Below are 18,994 nucleotides of genomic sequence, written 5' to 3' on the forward strand. Positions count from 1 at the left end.
TCTATGAGTCTATATCGTAACCCAGCACCTTAAATTCTTGATGGGAACGGTTGGACTTGATGATCCAATGGGTCTTTCCAACCCGATGAGTCTATAATTCTATATTTTAACCCATCACCTTAAATTCTTGATGGGAACAGTTGGACTTGATGATCCGATGGGTCTTTCCCAACCTGGTGATTCTATATCTTAACCCATCATCTTAAATTCTTGATGGGAACGGTTGGACTTGATGATCCCATGGGTCTTTCCAACCCGATGAGTCTATAATTCTATATTTTAATCTATCACCTTAAATTCTTGATGGGAACGGTTGGACTCGATGATCCAATGGGTCTTTTCCAAACTGGTGATTCCATGATTCTCTGATTTAATGACTCTATGATTCTATGTCTTGACCCATCACCTTAAATTCTTGATGGGAACGGTTGGACTCGATGATCCAATGGGTCTTTTCCAACCTGGTGGTTCCATGATTCCATGATCACCTCTTCCATCACGTTGCCCGTACACCCTAGAGTCATAGAATCATGGAACCACCAGGTTGGAAGAGACCCACTGGATCATCGAGTCCAACCATTCCCATCAATCACTAACCCGTGTCCCTCAGCACCTCGTCCACCCGGCCCTCAAACCCCTCCAGGGCAGGGGACTCAACCCCCTCCCTGTTCCAGCACCCAGTGACCCTTTCCATGATTTTTTATTTCTTGATGTCCAGCCTGACCCTCCCCTGGTGGAGCTTGAGGCCGTTCCCTCTCGTCCCTGTTTTTAGGAGAAGAGCCCAGCTCCCTCCTCTCCACAACCTCCTTTCAGGGAGTTGGAGAGAGCAATGAGGTCTCCCCTCAGCCTCCTCTTCTCCATCACCTTTTCCATCACCTTGCTCATCCATGCAGGTTGCATCCCCTCTCCCATCCCCTCTCCCACCCCCTTCCCCGTGCATCCAGCGCTTCATCCCCTCTCCCATCCCCTCTCCCATCCCCTCTCCCACCCCCTTCCCCGTGCATCCAGCCCTGCATCCCCTCTCCCATCCCCTCTCCCATCCCCTTCCCCATGCATGCAGCACTGCATCCCCTCTCCCATCCCCTCTCCCATCCCCTTCTCAGTGCATCCAGGCCTGGATCCCCTCTCCCATCCCCTTCCCCGTGCATCCAGCCCTGCATCCCCTCTCCCATCCCCACTCCCATCCCCTTCCCCGTGCATCCAGCCCTGCATCCCCTCTCCCATCCCCTCTCCCATCCCCTTCCCCGTGCATCCAGCGCTGCATCCCCTCTCCCATCCCCTCTCCCATCCCCTTCCCCGTGCATCCAGCGCTGCATCCCCTCTCCCATCCCCTCTCCCATCCCCTCTCCCATCCCCTCTCCCATCCCCTTCCCCGTGCATCCAGGCCTGGATCCCCTCTCCCATCCCCTTCCCCGTGCATCCAGCCCTGCATCCCCTCTCCCATCCCCACTCCCACCCCCTTCCCTGTGCATCCAGCGCTTCATCCCCTCTCCCATCCCCTCTCCCATGCATCCAGCGCTGCATCCCCTCTCCCATCCCCTCTCCCATCCCCTTCCCCATGCATGCAGCACTGCATCCCCTCTCCCATCCCCTCTCCCATCCCCTCTCCCATGCATCCAGCCCGCATCCCCTCTCCCATCCCCTCTCCCATCCCCTTCTCAGTGCATCCAGGCCTGGATCCCCTCTCCCATCCCCTTTCCCATGCATCCAGCACTGCATCCCCTCTCCCATCCCCTCTCCCATCCCCTTTCCCATGCATCCAGCCCTGCATCCCCTCTCCCATCCCCTCTCCCATCCCCTCTCCCATCCCCTTCCCCGTGCATCCAGCCCTGCATCCCCTCTCCCATCCCCTCTCCCATCCCCTCTCCCATCCCCTCTCCCATCCCCTCTCCCATCCCCTCTCCCATCCCCTTCCCTGCGCATCCAGCCCTGCATCCCCTCTCCCACCCCCTCTCCCACCCCCTCTCCCACCCCGTCTCCCACCCCCTCCTCGCTTCGTCCCCGTCCCCCTCGTCCCGCTGACGCGTCTCCTCTCCCGCAGCTGCAGCCCGGGCCCTGACGCCGGGCGATGCCCGTTGGCCATGGAGGTGCCGCTGCCCGTTAGGATGTCGCCGTCACCGTCGCCGTTGTCGCCGTCGTCGCTTCTGCTCCTCCTGCTGCTGCTGCTGCTGCAGGTGCCACCCTTGCCGGCGGCCGCCCCCACCTCGTGCCCCGCCGCCTGCTCGTGCAGCAACCAGGCGAGCCGGGTGATCTGCACGCGCCGCGAGCTGCTGGAGGTGCCCAGCAGCATCTCGGTCAACACGCGGTACCTCAACCTGCAGGAGAACCACATCCAGGTGATCCGCACCGACACCTTCAAGCACCTGCGGCACCTGGAGATCCTGCAGCTCAGCCGCAACCTGGTGCGCAAAGTCGAGGTGGGCGCCTTCAACGGGCTCCCCAACCTCAACACGCTGGAGCTCTTCGACAACCGCTTGACCACCGTCCCCACGCAGGCCTTCGAGTACCTCTCCAAGCTGCGCGAGCTCTGGCTCCGCAACAACCCCATCGAGAGCATCCCCTCGTACGCCTTCAACCGCGTCCCCTCGCTGCGGCGCCTCGACCTGGGCGAGCTCAAGCGCCTCGAGTACATCTCGGAGGCGGCCTTCGAGGGGCTGGTCAACCTGCGCTACCTCAACTTGGGGATGTGCAACCTCAAGGAGATCCCCAACCTGACGGCGCTGGTGCGGCTGGAGGAGCTGGAGCTTTCGGGGAACCGGCTGGGCCGCGTGCGCCCGGGCTCCTTCCAAGGCTTGGGGAGCCTGCGCAAGCTGTGGTTGATGCACGCGCGGGTCTCCTCGGTGGAGCGCAACGCCTTCGATGACCTCAAAGCCCTGGAGGAGCTCAACCTGGCGCACAACGAGCTGGCGTCGCTGCCCCACGACCTCTTCGCCCCGTTGCACCGGCTGGAGCGCGTCCACCTGCACCACAACCCTTGGCGCTGCGACTGCGACGTCCTGTGGCTCAGCTGGTGGCTGCGCGAGACGGTGCCCAGCAACACCAGCTGCTGCGCCCGGTGCCACGCGCCCCCGGGGCTGCGGGGCCGCTACCTGGGCGAGCTGGAGCCGGGCCACTTCACCTGCTACGCGCCGGTCATCGTGGAGCCGCCGGCCGACCTCAACGTCACCGAGGGCATGGCGGCCGAGCTCAAGTGCCGCACGGGCACCGCCATGACCTCGGTCAACTGGTTGACCCCCAACGGCACCTTGATGACTCACGGCTCGTACCGGGTGCGCATCTCGGTGCTGCACGACGGCACGCTCAACTTCACCAACGTCACCGTGCAAGACACGGGGCAGTACACCTGCATGGTCACCAACGCCGCCGGCAACACCACCGCCTCGGCCACGCTCAACGTCTCCGCCGCCGACGCCGCCGCCGCCGCCGCTGCCGCCGCCGCTGCCACCGGTTACACCTATTTCACCACCGTCACGGTGGAAACCACCGACGCCGGCGGCGACGACCCCGCGCCCCAAACCGCCCCGGCACCCACCGCCGGCTGGGACGGCGCCGGGGGCTCCACGGCGGCGCCAGCCACGCGGGCCACCGGGAAGCCCTTCACGGTGCCCATCACGGCGGTGGTGGCGGCGGCCGGCGGGGCATCGGGAGCGGGTGGAGGCGGCTTGCAGGACCTGGACGACGTCTTGAAGACCACCAAGATCATCATCGGTTGCTTCGTGGCCATCACCTTCATGGCGGCCGTGATGCTGGTGGCCTTCTACAAGCTGCGCAAGCAGCACCAGCGGCACAAGCACCGCGGCGGCCCCGCGCGCGCCGTGGAGATCGTCAACGTGGAGGACGAGCTGGGAGCTCCGAGTGGAGGAGGTGGTGGTGGTGGAGGTGGTGGTGGAGGTGGTGGAGGAGGAGGTGGAGGGGACAACCGGCTGGCGCTGCCGGCGCTGGAGCGCGAGCACCTCGACCGCTACGCGGCCTTCGCCGCCCACTACGGCAACAGCGGCGCCGCGCTGGGCTGCGGCAAGAACCCGCTGCTCAACTCCGTGCACGAACCCCTGCTCTTCAAGAGCCCCTCCAAGGAGAACGTGCAGGAGACCCAGATCTGAGGGACAAGCCAACCCCCCCCCCGCCCGCCCGCCGCCGCCCGCCCACGAGGATCTGGGGCTTGCACGAGGACATTGAATGAGGGCAAGGAGGGATTGGAGGCTCGCACGAGGCGTGCAATGAGGATTTGGGGCTTGCACGAGGCCACGGAATGAGGGCGAGGAGGATTTGGGGCTTGCACGAGGCGTGCAATGAGGATTTGGGGCTTGCACGAGGCCATTTAGTGAGGGCAATGAGGATTTCATCCATGCACGAGGCCGTGGAACAAGGGCAATGAGGATTTGGGGCTTGCACAAGGTGTGCAATGAGGGCAATGAGGGATTTGAGGCTTGCACGAGGCCATATAACAAGAGCAATGAGGATTTGGGGCTTGCACGAGGCCACGGAATGAGGGCGATGAGGATTTGGGGCTTGCACGAGGCGTGCAATGAGGGATTTGGGGCTTGCACGAGGCGTGCAATGAGGGATTTGGGGCTTGCACGAGGCCATTTAGTGAGGGCAATGAGGATTTCATCCATGCACGAGGCCGTGCAACGAGGGCAATGAGGGATTTGAGGCTTGCACGAGGCTGTGCAAGGAGGGCAATGAGGGATTTGAGGCTTGCACGAGGCCACATAATGAGGGCAATGAGGATTTATGGCTTGCACGAGGCCATATAACAAGAGCAATGAGGATTTGGGGCTTGCACGAGGTGTGCAATGAGGGCAATGAGGGATTTGAGGCTTGCACGAGGCCATATAACAAGAGCAATGAGGATTTGAGGCTTGCACGAGGCCACAGAATGAGGGCAATGAGGATTTGGGGCTTGCACAAGGCCGTGTAACGAGGGCAATGAGGATTTCATCCATGCACGAGGCCGTGGAACAAGGGCAATGAGGATTTGGGGCTTGCACGAGGCGTGCAATGAGGGATTTGGGGCTTGCACGAGGCCATTTAGTGAGGGCAATGAGGATTTCATCCATGCACGAGGCCGTGCAACGAGGGCAATGAGGGATTTGAGGCTTGCACGAGGCTGTGCAAGGAGGGCAACAAGGATTTGAGGCTTGCACGAGGCCATGTAAGGAGGGCAACAAGGATTTGGGGCTTGCACGAGGCCATGTAACGAGGGCAATGAGGATTTCATCCATGCACGAGGCCGTGGAACAAGGGCAACAAGGATTTGAGGCTTGCACAAGGCCACATAATGAGGGCAATGAGGATTTGGGGCTTGCACGAGGCCATGCAACAAGGGCAATGAGGGATTTGAGGCTTGCACGAGGCCACAGAATGAGGGCAATGAGGATTTGGGGCTTGCACGAGGCCATGCAACAAGGGCAATGAGGGATTTGAGGCTTGCACGAGGCCATATAACAAGAGCAATGAGGATTTGAGGCTTGCACGAGGCCACAGAATGAGGGCAATGAGGATTTGGGGCTTGCACGAGGCGTGCAATGAGGATTTGAGGCTTGCACGAGGCCGTGTAACAAGGGCAATGAGGATTTCATCCATGCACGAGGCTGTGTAACGAGGGCAACGAGGATTTCGGGCTTGCACGAGGCCATTTAATGAGGGCAATGAGGATTTGGGGCTTGCACGAGGCCATGCAATGAGGACAATGAGGGATTTGAGGCTTGCACGAGGCGTGCAATGAGGATTTCATCCATGCACGAGGCCGTGTAACGAGGGCAATGAGGATTTGAGGCTTGCACAAGGCCGTGCAAGGAGACATTGAGTCGTGCAAGGAGGGATTGGGTCGTGCAAGGAGGGATTGGGTCGTGCCCAGTGGTGTGTGACGCACAATCTTGTGCAATGTGGACTTGAGGCTTGCACGAGGCCACGCCAGGAGGGATTGGGATGGTGCACGAGGCTTGTGCGACGCACGTTGCCATGCAGTGACGCTCGGGGGCCGTTCCCAGCCTCGTGCAACAAAGGACTCATGCGATGCACGAGCTTGGGCTGCCCCAGGGGGTTGAGAGCCACGCACAAGCGTGTGCAAGACGCGGGGGGGGGGGAGGTTGCACTGATGCCCTCGAGCCGCACGCGGCATCGTGCGTCGCACGACCGCTCGCACGGGGTTTGGGGCTGGCAGCGGGGGTGCAGCGTGCGACAAAGGCCTCGTGCGATGGGAAACTCGTGCCCTGCGCGTGGCCCTCGTGCGAGCCAGGCCCCGGGGGGTCGCACGCGCTCGTGCAAGGCCCAGGGGTGTGCAAGGGAGGGCTCAAGCCGCGCCTGCAGTCGTGCAAGGGGGGGGGGTGTGTGTGATGAAGGACGCGTGCGGTCGTGCGACGGAGCCCTTGTGCGACGCACGTGGCCGTGCAAGGAAGGCTGCGAGCTGCGGGGGGGGCGGTCCTCGTGCAACGCACACGCCCTCGTGCAAGACAAGAGCCCGCGCCGGCCTCGCCCGCCGGCCCTCGTGCGCCAGACTTGGTGCCCCACGGGGGCCTCGTGCGAGGGACTCGAGACGCTGCCACGCGCCGGAGCCTCGTGCGAGGGACTCGGGAAGCGGCCTCGTGCGCCGGACTCGTGCGACGGACTCGTGCGCCCCCCCCCGGGGGGCCCTTGAGCAAGAGACTCGAGCGCCGCGCGGCCCTGGGGCGAGAGCCTCGTGCGAGAGCCTCGTGCGAGAGCCTCGTGCGCCGCGGCCCGTGGGGTTTTGGGGGCCGGGGGGGGGTTTTTTTTTTAGTCGCCGGCGGCGCCGCTTTTCCTATTTTAATAAAATCCATCACGGTGTTTCCAACGGCGCCGCGTGTGCGAGGCGTGTGCGAGGCGTGTGCGAGGCGTGTGCGAGGCGTGTGGTTCGTGTGCGCGAGGCGTGTTCTTCGCGTGATCTTGGTGTGAGAACTCCTTGTGTGGAAAGTGTGAGCTTCGTGCGTTCAAGGCGTGAGCTTCGCGCGTGCAAGGCGTGTTCTTGGCGTGTTCTTCACATGTTCTTGGCGTGATCTTCTTGTGTGGAAGGCGTGAGCGTGGTGTGAGCTTCACGTGTGCAAGGGGTGAGCTTGATGTCAGCTTGGAGTGTGCAAGGCGTGTCCTCGGCGTGTTCTTCGCGTGTTCTTCGCATGATCTTCTTGTGTTGAAGGCGTGAGCTTGGGGTGAGCTTCGCGTGTGCAAGGCGTGTCCTTGACGTGTTCTTGGTGTGATCTTCGCACGATCGTGGTGTGAACGTCTTCTTTTCGAGGCGTGTGCTGGATGTCTTCTCCACGCGTGCAAGGCGTGAGCTTGGTGTGCTCAAGGTGTGGCCTTGGCGTGTTCTTAGCGTGTTCTTAGCGTGTTCTTAGCATGTTCCCCACCCCCCGAGCCCCCCCCAGACCTGGAGAAGAACCTTTTTGGCCACCATCATCCCGGCTGTGGGTAGCCACGAAGCCACCAGGTCCGGGTTGTCCTCTCGCTGCGGCCAAAGCTCCAACCCCGGCTTCGGGTTTGGGTCCCCGGAGGTCCTGGAGAACCTGGAGAACCTGGAGATGGATCCGAGGTGGATGAAGCTCTGGAGAAGACGTCGTGGGAGGGTTTGAAGGGTCTAAGTTGGGGTTCGAGCTGGTTGTGTGGAGACCTTGAGGTCTCGGTTCTTCTCCCGAGTGGTGGGATGAGGAGAAAACTCCACCGGCTGCTCCGGGGCTGGTTGGACACGAGGAACGAGTCCTTCATCCAAAGGGTCGTGGGCTCTGCTGGAGGCTCCGTGGCTTGAGGGATCCAAAATCCTGGGGGATGTGGAGCTCGGGATCATGATCTCCAAGGTGTCGTCCAACCAAGAGGTTCTACGTGGTGGCCACGTCTCCGTGAAAAGTTCTGGGAGGCAGGAGGAGCCCCTGGGAGGAGGAGGAGGAGCTCGTGGCCATCGTTAAGGAGGAAGATCATGGAGAAGATGCTCCGGGAAGAGCATGGAGAAGATCTCGCAGGATGAAGAATATGGACTAGATCCTCTAGGAAGAAGATCGTGGAGCAGATCCTGCAGGATGAAGAAGATGGAGAAGATCGTCCAGGTTGAAGAACGTGGAGAAGATCCTCCAGGAGGAAGAATGTGGAGAAGATCCTCCAGGATGAAGAACGTGGAGAAGATCCTCCAGGATGAAGAAGATGGAGAAGATCCTCCAGGAAGGCCACGGAGAAGATCCATGGACCTCGACTGGGATGATCCATGGATCCCACACCATGATGGGACAATCCATGGATCCTACACCTCGATGGGACCATCCCTGGATCCCAGAGGAGCCCAGGCTGGGAGAGCTGAGGTGGTTCAGCCTGGAGAAGGCTCCGAGGAGCCCGAGGAGCAGCTTCCAGGCTGGGAAGAAGCTCCAGGAAGGCGCCTCCGGATCATCTGGAGATGTTGGAGGCCGCGTTGGATGGATTCGAAGCTCCTGATCCCGCGGGAGGAGGAGGATCTGGAGGGGTTTGAGGTCCCTTCCCACCATCCCATGGTTCTGTATCCATGGATTGGGGGGGTTCCTACTGTTTCCATGGCAACCAGGGGGGGTTGGGGATGCTGGGTACCCCCCTTCTCCCATGGATACCGGTTGCCATAGCAACACTGGGGATGGGGGGGGGCATCACTGCGGTGGTTTCCATGGCAACGCTGCACAAAGGGAGGGGGGGGAACATCCCTCCCTCCCCATCCTGGTTGTCATGGTAACGGTGCTGAGGAGTCGCCATGGTAACGGGGAAGGGGGGGGTTGTTGCCATGGAAACGGAGCCAGGAGATGGGAAGGAGGGAGATGGTGACATCCACACACACCCCCCCCCCCCCGCGAAAAGGGACCCCAAAAAGGGACTCGGACTCCCCCAAAAGGGACTCAGACCCCCCCCAAAAGGGTCTGGACCCCCCCCAAAGGGACCTAGACCCCCCAAAAAGGTCCTCAGACCCCCCTAAAAGGGATTCGGATCCCCTAAAAGGGACCCAGACCCCCCCAAAAGGGACTCAGACCCCCCCAAAAAGGGACTCAGACCCCTCTAAAAGGGACTCAGACCCCTCTAAAAGGGAGTCAAACCCCCCAAAAGGTCCTCAGACCCCCCTAAAAGGGATTCGCATCCCCTAAAAGGGACCCAGACCCCCCCAAAAAGGTCCTCAGACATGCCTAAAAGGGACTCGGATCCCCAAAAAGGGACTCAGACCCCTCTAAAAGGGACTCAGACACCCCAAAAGGTCCTCAGACCCCCTGAAAAGGGACTCGGACCCCCCAAAAGGGACCCAGACCCCCCCCAAAAGGGACCCAGATCCCCAAAAAGGGACTCAGCCCCCCCCAAAAAGGACCCAGACCCCCCCAAAGGGACCCAGACCCCCCCAAAAGGGACCCAGACCCCCCCAAAAAGGGACTCAGACCCCCCCAAAAGGGACCCAGACCCCCCCAAAAAGGGACTCAGACCCCCCCAAAAGGGACCCAGACCCCCCCAAAAGGGACCCAGACCCCCCCAAAAAGGGACTCAGACCCCCCCAAAAGGGACCCAGACCCCCCCAAAAAAGGGACTCAGACCCCTATGAAAGGGACTCAGACACCCCAAAAGGTCCTCAGACCCCCTGAAAAGGGACTCGGACCCCCCAAAAGGGACCCAGACCCCTCTAAAAGGGACTCAGACCCCCCAAAAGGGACTCAGACCCCCTAAAAGGGAGTCAAACCCCCCCAAAAGGGACTCAGACCCCCCCAAAAGGGACCCGGACCCCCCCCAAAAGGTCCTCAGACCCCCTAAAATGGACTCAGACCCCCCCAAAAGGGACTCGGATCCCCAAAAAGGGACTCAGACCCCCCCAAAAGGGACCCAGACCCCCAAAAAGGGACTCAGACACCCCCAAAAAGGACCCAGACCCCCCCAAAGGGATCCAGACCCCCCAAAAGGGACCTAGACCCCCCCAAAAGGGACCCAGACCCCCCCAAAAGGTCCTCAGACCCCCTAAAATGGACTCAGACCCCCCCAAAAGGGACCCAGATCCCCAAAAAGGGACTCAGACCCCTCTAAAAGGGATTCGGATCCCCTAAAAGGGACTCAGACCCCCCCAAAAGGGACCTAGACCCCCCCAAAAGGGACTCAGACCCCTCCAAAAGGGACCTAGACCCCCAAAAAGGGACCCAGCCCCCCCATCCCCCCAGGACCCCGCCCCCCCGGCCCTTCCCCCCCGGTTGAAAATTAACGGGGGGGGGGGGGAGGGGAGGGGGCAAAGGCCGGAGCTGTGGGACCAGGGGGGCAGGTGGGGGCGGGAGGGGCAGTTATGGGGCTGAGGGGGCAGTTGTGGGTCCGGGGGGGGCAGTTATGGGGCTGGGGGGGGCAGTTATGGGTCCGGGGGGGGGGCAGTTATGGGCCCGGAGGGGCAGTTATGCGGCTGGGGGGGGCAGTTATGGGTCGGGGGGGGCAGTTATGGGGCTGGGGGGGGCAGTTATGGGTCTGGGGGGGGGCAGTTATGGGCCCGGAGGGGCAGTTATGGGTCTGGGGGGGGCAGTTATGGGGCTGGGGGGGCAGTTGTGGGGCTGGGGGGGGCAGTTATGGGTCTGGGGGGGGGCAGTTATGGGCCCGGAGGGGCAGTTATGGGTCTGGGGGGGGCAGTTATGGGGCTGGGGGGGCAGTTGTGGGGCTGGGGGGGGCAGTTGTGAGGCTGGGGGGGGCAGTTGTGGGGCTGGGGGGGGCAGTTATGGGGCTGGGGGGGCAGTTGTGGGTCCGGGGGGGGCAGTTATGGGTCTGGGGGGGGGCAGTTATGGGGCTGGGGGGGGCAGATATGGGGGTGCCCCCCTCATTTTTGCCCCCCCCCAAGCCATGGAGGAGACGCAGCCCCGGAGGTGCCGGCGTGTGGGGATCCTGGGCTACGGCCAGTTGGGTACTGGGAGCACTGGGAGGCACTGGGAGGGGGAACTGGGAGCACTGGGAGGGAACTGGGGGGGACTGGGAGGGAATTGGGGGGGACTGGGGGCACTGGGAGGGGGAACTAGGGGCACTGGGAGGGGAATCGAGTGGACTGGGATGGAACTGGGGGGGACTGGGAGGGAATTTGGAGCACTGGGAGGGAACTGGGAGCACTGGGAGGGACTGGGGGCACTGGGATGGAACTGGGGGGGACTGGGATGGAACTGGGGGGGACTGGGAGGGAATATGGAGCACTGGGAGGGGGAACTGGGGGCACTGGGAGGGGGGACTGGGGGGACTGGGATGGAACTGGGGGGATTGGGAGGGAACCAGAGGGACTGGGGGCACTGGGAGGGGGAAGTGGGGAGACTGGGAGGGGAAACTGGGGGGCTGGGAGGGTGGATGGGGGACTGGAGGGAACTGGGAGGGACTGGGAGGGAACTGGGGGGACTGGAGGGAACTGGGAGGGAACCGGGGGGGACTGAGGGAACTGGGGGGGAACTGGGGGGGAACTGGGGGGGAACTGAGAGGGGGAACTGGGGGGCTGGGAGGGGGGATAGGGGACTGGAGGGAACTGGGAGGGAACTGGGGGGGACTGAGAGGACTGGGGGGACTGGGGGGGACTGAGGGGGACTGGGGGGATTGGGAGGGAGCCAGAGGGACTGGGGGGACTGGGAGGGGGATCTGGGGAGACTGGGAGGGGGGATGGGGGACTGGAGGGACTGGGAGGGACTGAGGGAACTGGGGGGGAACTGGGGGGGACTGAGGGGACTGGGAGGGAACTGGGGGGGAACTGGGGGGGACTGGGGGGCACTGAGGGGACTGGGGGGGACTGGGAGGACTGGGTGGGACTGGGGGGGAACTGGGGGGGATTGAGGGGACTGGGGGGGACTGGGGGGACTGGGAGGGAATTGAGGGGGACTGGGGGGACTGGGAGGGAACTGGGAGGGAACTGGGAGGGGGACTGGGTTGACTGGGGGGGACTGGGAGGGACTGAGGGGACTGGGGGGGAACTGGGAGGGGACTGGGAAGGGGAAAAGGGGTGACGGGGGGTGCGGGGTCCCCAGGCCGGTTCCTGGTGTCGCGGCTGCAGTCTCGGGGTCCCCCCCTGGGCCTCTCCCTGGCCTTCGTGTGGGCGCGGGGGGGCCTGGAGCAGCTGCCCCCCCACCTGCGGCTGCACGACCTGCGCCTCCTGCCCCGCACGTGAGGGACCCCCCAGCCCCCCCAGTTCCTCCCAGTCCCTCCCAGTGCCCCCAGGTCCTCCCAGTCCCCCCAGTTCTCTCCAAGTCCCTTAATTCCCCTCCCAGTTCCCTCCCAGTCCCTTCCAGTCCCTCCCAGTCCCCTTAATTCCCCTCCCAGTTCCCTCCCAGTTCCCTCCCAGTCCCTCCCAGTCCCCTTAATTCCCCTCCCAGTTCCCTCCCAGTTCCCTCCCAGTCCCTCCCAGTCCCTCCCAGTCCCTCCCAGTCCCTTAATTCCCCTCCCAGTCCCCTCCCAGTCCCTTCATTCCCCTCCCAGTCCCTCCCAGTCCCTCCCAGTCCCCTTAATTCCCCTCCCAGTCCCTCCCAGTCCCTTCATTCCCCTCCCAGTCCCTCCCAGTCCCTTAATTCCCCTCCCAGTCCCTCCCAGTCCTTCCCAGTCCCCTTAATTCCCCTCCCAGTCCCTCCCAGTCCCTCCCAGTCCCTTCATTCCCCTCCCAGCCCCCTCCCAGTCCCTCCCAGTCCCTTAATTCCCCTCCCAGTCCCTCCCAGTCCCTTAATTCCCCTCCCAGTCCCTCCCAGTCCTTCCCAGTCCCCTTAATTCCCCTCCCAGTCCCTCCCAGTCCCTCCCAGTCCCTTAATTCCCCTCCCAGTCCCCTCCCAGTCCCTTAATTCCCCTCCCAGTCCCTCCCAGTCCCTCCCAGTCCCCTTAATTCCCCTCCCAGTCCCTCCCAGTCCCTCCCAGTCCCCTTAATTCCCCTCCCAGCCCCCTCCCAGTCCCTCCCAGTCCCTTAATTCCCCTCCCAGTCCCTCCCAGTCCCCCCCCAGTCCCTTCATTCCCCTCCCAGCCCCCTCCCAGTCCCTCCCAGTCCCCTCCAGCTCTCTCCCAGTCCCTCCCAGTGACTCCCAGTGCCCCCCCCGTGTCCCCAGGGGGGTGGACCTGGTGGTGGAGGTGGCCCACCCCTGCGTGGCCAAGGAGCACGGAGAGGACATCCTGGCCCACGCCGACTTCATGGTGGGACACGGGGACACGGGGACAGGGGGACATAGGGATATGGGGACAGGGGGACAGGGACATGGGGACTGGGGACATGGGGACATTGGGGACATGGGGACACATGGACATGGGGACATGGGGACATGGGGACATGCGGACACAAGGACATGGGACATGGGGACATGGGGACATGGGGACATGAGGACACAAGGACATGGGACATGGGGACTGGGGACACGGGGACACATGGACATGGGGACATGGGGACACAAGGACATGGGGACACGGGGACACGGGGACATGGGGACACAAGGACATGGGGACACAGGGACAGGAGGACACGGGGACATGGGGACACAGAGACATGGGGACATGGCGACACGGAGACATGGGGACACAAGGACATGAGGACATGGGGACACAAAGACATGGGGACACGGGGACACATGGACACAGGGACATGAGGACACAAAGACATGGGGATATGTGGACATGCGGACATGGGGACACGGGGACACAGGGACATGGGGACACAAGGACATGGGGACATGGGGACATGGGGACACAGGGGCGTGGGGACAATGGGGACATGGGGACAATGGGGACATGGGGACATGGGGACAGGGGGACACAGGGACATGGGGACATGGGGACATGGGGACACGGGGACATGGGGACACGGGGACAATGGGGACACATGGACATGGGGACATGGGGACACAGGGACACAAGGACATAGGGACAATGGGGACATGGGGACAATGGGGACATGGGGACACAAGGACATGGGGACACGGGGGCATGGGGACATGGGGACACGAGGACATGGGGACAATGGGGACATGGGGACACGGGGACATGGGGATATGGGGACACGGGGACAATGGGGACACATGGACATGGGGACATGGGGACAGGGGACATGGGGATACAAGGACATGGGGACAGGGGACATGGGGACACAAGGACATGGGGACATGGGGACACGGGGCATGGGGACACAAGGACACGGGGACATGGGGACATGGGGACATGGGGACACGGGGACATGGGGACACAAGGACATGGGGACACAGGGACATGGGGACACAGGGACATGGGGACATAAAGACACAGGGACATGGGGAGGTTGGGGACAGAGAAGACGGGGACATGGGGACACTGGGAATGGGGACATGGAGACACCAGGGAGGTTGGGGACATGGGGACACCAGGGAGGTTGGGGACAGGATGATGGGGACACGGAGACACCAAGGAAGTTGGGGACATGGGGACACCAGGGAGGTTGGGGACAAAGGGAATGGCATGGGGACGTGGGGACAATGGAGATAATGAGGACATGGGGATGTGGGGACAATGGAGATGATGGGATGGGACATGGGGACAATGGAGATGATGGGATGGGGGGACATGGAGATGATGGGATGGGGGGACATGGAGATGATGGGATGGGACATGGGGACATGGAGATGATGGGATGGGGGGACATGGAGATGATGGGATGGGGGGACATGGAGATGATGGGATGGGACATGGGGACATGGAGATGATGGGATGGGGGGACATGGAGATGATGGGACATGGGGACAATGAGATGATGGGATGGGACATGAGGACAATGAGATGATGGGATGGGACATGGGGACAATGGAGATGATGGGATGGGACATGAGGACAATGAGACGATGGGATGGGACATGAGGACAATGAGATGATGGGATGGGACATGGGGACATGGAGATGATGGGATGGGGGGACATGGAGATGATGGGATGGGACATGGGGACAATGGAGATGATGGGATGGGGGGACATGGAGATGATGGGATGGGACATGGGGACATGGAGATGATGGAGATGGTGGGATGGCACATGGAGATGATGGGACATGGGGCCATTGTCCCCAGGTGGGGTCCCCCACGGCGCTGGCCGACCCCGAGACGGAGCGGAGGCTGCGAGAGGCCGTGGCTCGTGGTGGCCACACGCTCTACGTCCCCCGGGGCGCCTTGTGGGGCTGCGAGGACATCAGGAGGATGGACCAGGCCGGGACGCTGGCCGTGAGCCACCTCGGGGACACCCGGGGGACACCGGGGCCTGGGGACACCAAGGGATAGGACTTTGTGGGGTTGGGGACACCACGATGGGGTTGGGGACACCAGGGGATGGGACATTGTGGGTTTGGGGACACCAAGGGGTGGGACCTTGTGGGTTGGGGACACCATGATGGGGTTGGGGACACCACAATGGGGTTGGGGACACCAGGGGATGGGACCTTGTGGGGTTGGGGACACCAAGAGATGGGACCTTGTGGGGTTGGGGACATCATGATGGGGTTGGGGACACCATGATGGGGTTGGGGACACCAAGGGATGGGTCATTGTGGGGTTGGGGACACCACGATGGGGTTGGGGACACCAGGGGATGGGACCTTGTGGGGTTGGGGACACCATGATGGGGTTGGGGACACCAGGGGATGGGACCTTGTGGGGTTGGGGACATCATGACGGGGTTGGGGACACCAAGGGATGGGACATTGTGGGTTGGGGACACCAAGGGGTGGGATCTTGTGGGTTGGGGACAACACGATGGGCTTGGGGACACCAGGGGATGGGACATTGTGGGTTTGGGGACACCAAGGGGTGGGACCTTGTGGGTTGGGGACATCACGATGGGGTTGGGGACACCAAGGGATGGGACTTTGTGGGGTTGGGGACACCACGATGGGGTTGGGGACACCAAGAGATGGGACATTGTGGGGTTGGGGACACCAAGGGGTGGGACCTTGTGGGTTGAGGACACCAGGATGGGGTTGGGGACACCAAGGGATGGGACTTTGTGGGGTTGGGGACACCACGATGGCTTTGGGGACACCACGATGGCTTTGGGGACCCCAAGGGGTGGGAGATGATGGGGTGGGCGACGTTGTCCCCATGCAGGGGCTGAAGGTGACGATGACGAAGGCTCCGCAGAGCTTCCGCCTGGCCGGGCGGCTGCAGGAGCGTCTCGAGGCCTCGGTGGCCTCGGGGGACCGCGTTGTCCTCTACGAGGGTCCCCTGCGTCCCCTCTGTCCCCTGGCCCCCAACAACGTCAACACGATGGCGGTGGCCGCGGTGGCCGCGCCCCGACTCGGCTTCGATGGCGTCCAGGCCTGCCTGGTGGCCGACCCCAGGTGCGTGTCACCTCCTCAAATGCCACCACCCTAATGTCACCTCCTGGTGTCACATCAACTATCCAAGAGCCACCACCCCAATGTCACTTGGTGCCACCTCCCCACGTCACCTACTCAAATGTCACCACCCCAATGTCACCTCCTGGTGGCACCAAATCCAGCGTCACCTCCTGGTGTCACCTCCCCATGTCACCTACCCAAATGCCACCACCCCAATGTCACCTCCTGGTGCCACCTCCGCAAATGCCACCACCCCAATGTCACCTCCTGGTGGCACCAACTCCAGCATCACCTCCTGGTGCCACCTCCCCATGTCCCCTACTCAAATGCCACCACCCCAATGTCACCTCCTGGTGTCACATCAACTATCCAAGTGCCGTCAACCCAATGTCACTTGGTGCCACCTCCCCATGTCCCCTACTCAAATGCCACCACCCCAATGTCACCTCCTGGTGGCACCAACTCCAGTGTCACCTCCTGGTGCCACCTCCCCATGTCACCTCCTCAAATGCCACCACCCCAATGTCACCTCCTGGTGTCACATCAACTATCCAAGAGCCACCACCCCAATGTCACTTGGTGCCACCTCCCCACGTCACCTACTCAAATGTCACCACCCCAATGTCACCTCCTGGTGGCACCAAATCCAGTGTCACCTCCTGGTGCCACCTCCCCATGTCACCTACCGAAATGCCTCTATCCTTGGTGCCACCTCCCCATGTCCCCTACTCAAATGCCACCACCCCAGTGTCACCTCCTGGTGGCACCAACTCCAGTGTCACCTCCTGGTGCCACCTCCCCATGTCCCCTACTCAAATGCCACCACCCCAATGTCACCTCCTGGTGGCACCAACTCCAGCGTCACCTCCTGGTGTCACCTCCCCATGTCACCTACCGAAATGCCTCTATCCCTGGTGCCACCTCCCCATGTCCCCTACTCAAATGCCACCAACCCCAACGTCACCACCCCCAGTGTCACCTCCTGGTGTCCCCCCCGCAGTGTCCCCGACTGCCACATCGTGGAGGTGGAGGTGACGGGCGTTGGGGACGAGGGACGCGCTCTGCGTGTCACCAGCGTCCGACGCAACCCGGCGTCCCCCGGGGCTGTCACCGGCAGTGCCACCCGGGACACCTTCTGGGACAGCCTCACAGGTCTGCCACCTGTCCCCATTGTCCCCTCTGTCCCCTGGGTCCCCAGGGCCCCTCCTGTCCCCATGTCCTGATGTCCCCGTGTCCCCTGTGGTCTCCACTCTCCCCATGGTCTCCAGTGTCCCCTCCTGTCCCCTTAGTCCCCATTGTCCCCTCCTGTCCCCATGTCCCCTCCTGTCCCCATGGTCCCCATTGTCCCCTCCTGCCCCCATGTCCCCTCCTGTCCCTTTAGTCTCCATTGTCCCCTCCTGTCCCCATGTCCCCATTGTCCCCTCCTGTCCCCATGTCCCCTCCTGTCCCCATGTCCCCATTGTCCCCTCCTGTCCCCATGGCCCCTCCTGTCCCCATGTCCCCATTGGCCCCTCCTGTCCCCAGGACCCCTCCTGTCCCCCATGTCCCCATCTGTCCCCACATTCCCATGGTCTCCACTGTCCCCTCTTGTCCTCGTGTCCCCTCCTGTCCCCATGTCCCTGTGACCCCTCTGTCCCCAAGGCCCCTCCTGTCCCCATGTCCCTGTGACCCCTCTGTCCCCAAGGCCCCTCCTGTCCCCATGGTTTCCATTGGCCCCTCCTGTCCCCACTGTCCCCATCCCCATGTCCCTGTGACCCCTCTGTTTCTATGTCCCCTCCTGTCCCCATGGTCCCCTCCTGTCCCCATGTCCCCTCTGTCCCCATGGTCTCCCTTGTCCCCCTCCAATGTCCTGACGTCGTCTCCTGTCCCCATGTCCCCTCCTGTCCCCATCCCCATGTCCCTGTGACCCTTCTGTCCCCTCCCGTCCCCATGTCCCCATGGTCTCCATTGTCCCATGTCCCCTCTGTCCCCATGTCTCCATTGTCCCCTCCTGTCCCCATGTCCCCATAGACTCCATTGTCCCCTCCTGTCCCCATAGACTCCATTGTCCCCTCATGTCCCCGTGGCCCCTCCTGTCCCCATCTCCCCCCATCCCTATGTCCTGATGTCCTCTCCTGTCCCCGTGTCCCCTCCCGTCCCCATGTCCCCATGGTCTCCATTGTCCCATGTCCCCTCTGTCCCCATGGTCTCCATTGCCCCCTCCTGTCCCCATGTCCCCATAGACTCCATTGTCCCCTCCTGTCCCCATCTCCCCCCCCCGATCCCTATGTCCTCATGTCCTCTCCTGTCCCCATGTCCCCTGCTGTCCTCACTGTCCCCATGTCCCTGTGACCCCTCTGTCCCCATGTCCCCTCCTGTCCCCAGGGCCCCATATCCCCATGGCCCCTCTATCCTGTCCAGATGTCCCCGTGTCCCCTCCTGTCCCCATGTCCCCTCTGTCCCCAGGGTCTCCACTATCCCCACGTCCCCTCCTGCTCCCTCTGTCCCCAGGGTCTCCACTGTCCCCATGTCCCCTCTTGTCCCCATGGTCCCTGTGTCCCCATGTCCCCCGTGTCCCCCTGTCCCCGCTCACTCGCTGTCCCCCCCCAGCCTGCCACGGACACGGGGGATGCGTCCAGCTCTGCTGAAGCCACCGCCGCGGGGACCGAGCGGGGACCGGGACGGGGACAGGGACGGGGACCGGGACGGGGACATTAAAGGCCTCAAACAGCGACACCGACCCCTGTCTCGGTGGGGG

At 62.7% G+C, this 18,994-nt stretch overlaps 2 protein-coding genes across 2 annotated transcripts in view; both read left to right on the forward strand.

The window, feature by feature from the left end:
- Positions 1 to 4,100, forward strand: part of LRRC4B (leucine rich repeat containing 4B) — a 13,462-nt gene extending 9,362 nt beyond the window's left edge. Inside the window, exon 2 of the mRNA XM_069882745.1 lies at positions 2,042 to 4,100. Coding sequence (XP_069738846.1) covers positions 2,042 to 4,100 — 2,059 coding nt within the window. The remainder of the gene's footprint in view (positions 1 to 2,041) is intronic.
- A 3,852-nt stretch (positions 4,101 to 7,952) lies between these two features.
- ASPDH (aspartate dehydrogenase domain containing) lies at positions 7,953 to 18,964 on the forward strand. The gene is made up of 8 exons (XM_069882746.1): positions 7,953 to 8,397; positions 10,808 to 10,870; positions 11,964 to 12,099; positions 13,023 to 13,107; positions 14,996 to 15,145; positions 16,025 to 16,257; positions 17,258 to 17,409; positions 18,847 to 18,964. The coding sequence occupies exons 1-8, from the start codon at positions 7,953 to 7,955 to the stop codon at positions 18,882 to 18,884; spliced, it is 1,302 nt and encodes a 433-aa protein (XP_069738847.1). The 3' UTR covers positions 18,885 to 18,964.
- The last annotated feature ends 30 nt before the right edge of the window (positions 18,965 to 18,994 follow it).

This window comes from Phaenicophaeus curvirostris, unplaced genomic scaffold (genome assembly GCF_032191515.1).
Source record: "Phaenicophaeus curvirostris isolate KB17595 unplaced genomic scaffold, BPBGC_Pcur_1.0 scaffold_304, whole genome shotgun sequence".
In the NCBI taxonomy this organism is placed as follows: domain Eukaryota; kingdom Metazoa; phylum Chordata; class Aves; order Cuculiformes; family Cuculidae; genus Phaenicophaeus; species Phaenicophaeus curvirostris.

Excerpts from the sequence above, each read along its gene's own strand:
- ASPDH (XM_069882746.1), top strand. The coding sequence starts at position 7,953 with ATGGAGAAGATCTCGCAGGATGAAGAATATGGACTAGATCCTCTAGGA. Across the intron at positions 12,100-13,022 it reads CTGCGCCTCCTGCCCCGCAC|GGGGGTGGACCTGGTGGTGG; the intron begins GTGAGGGACCCC and ends CCGTGTCCCCAG. Across the intron at positions 17,410-18,846 it reads CTTCTGGGACAGCCTCACAG|CCTGCCACGGACACGGGGGA; the intron begins GTCTGCCACCTG and ends GTCCCCCCCCAG.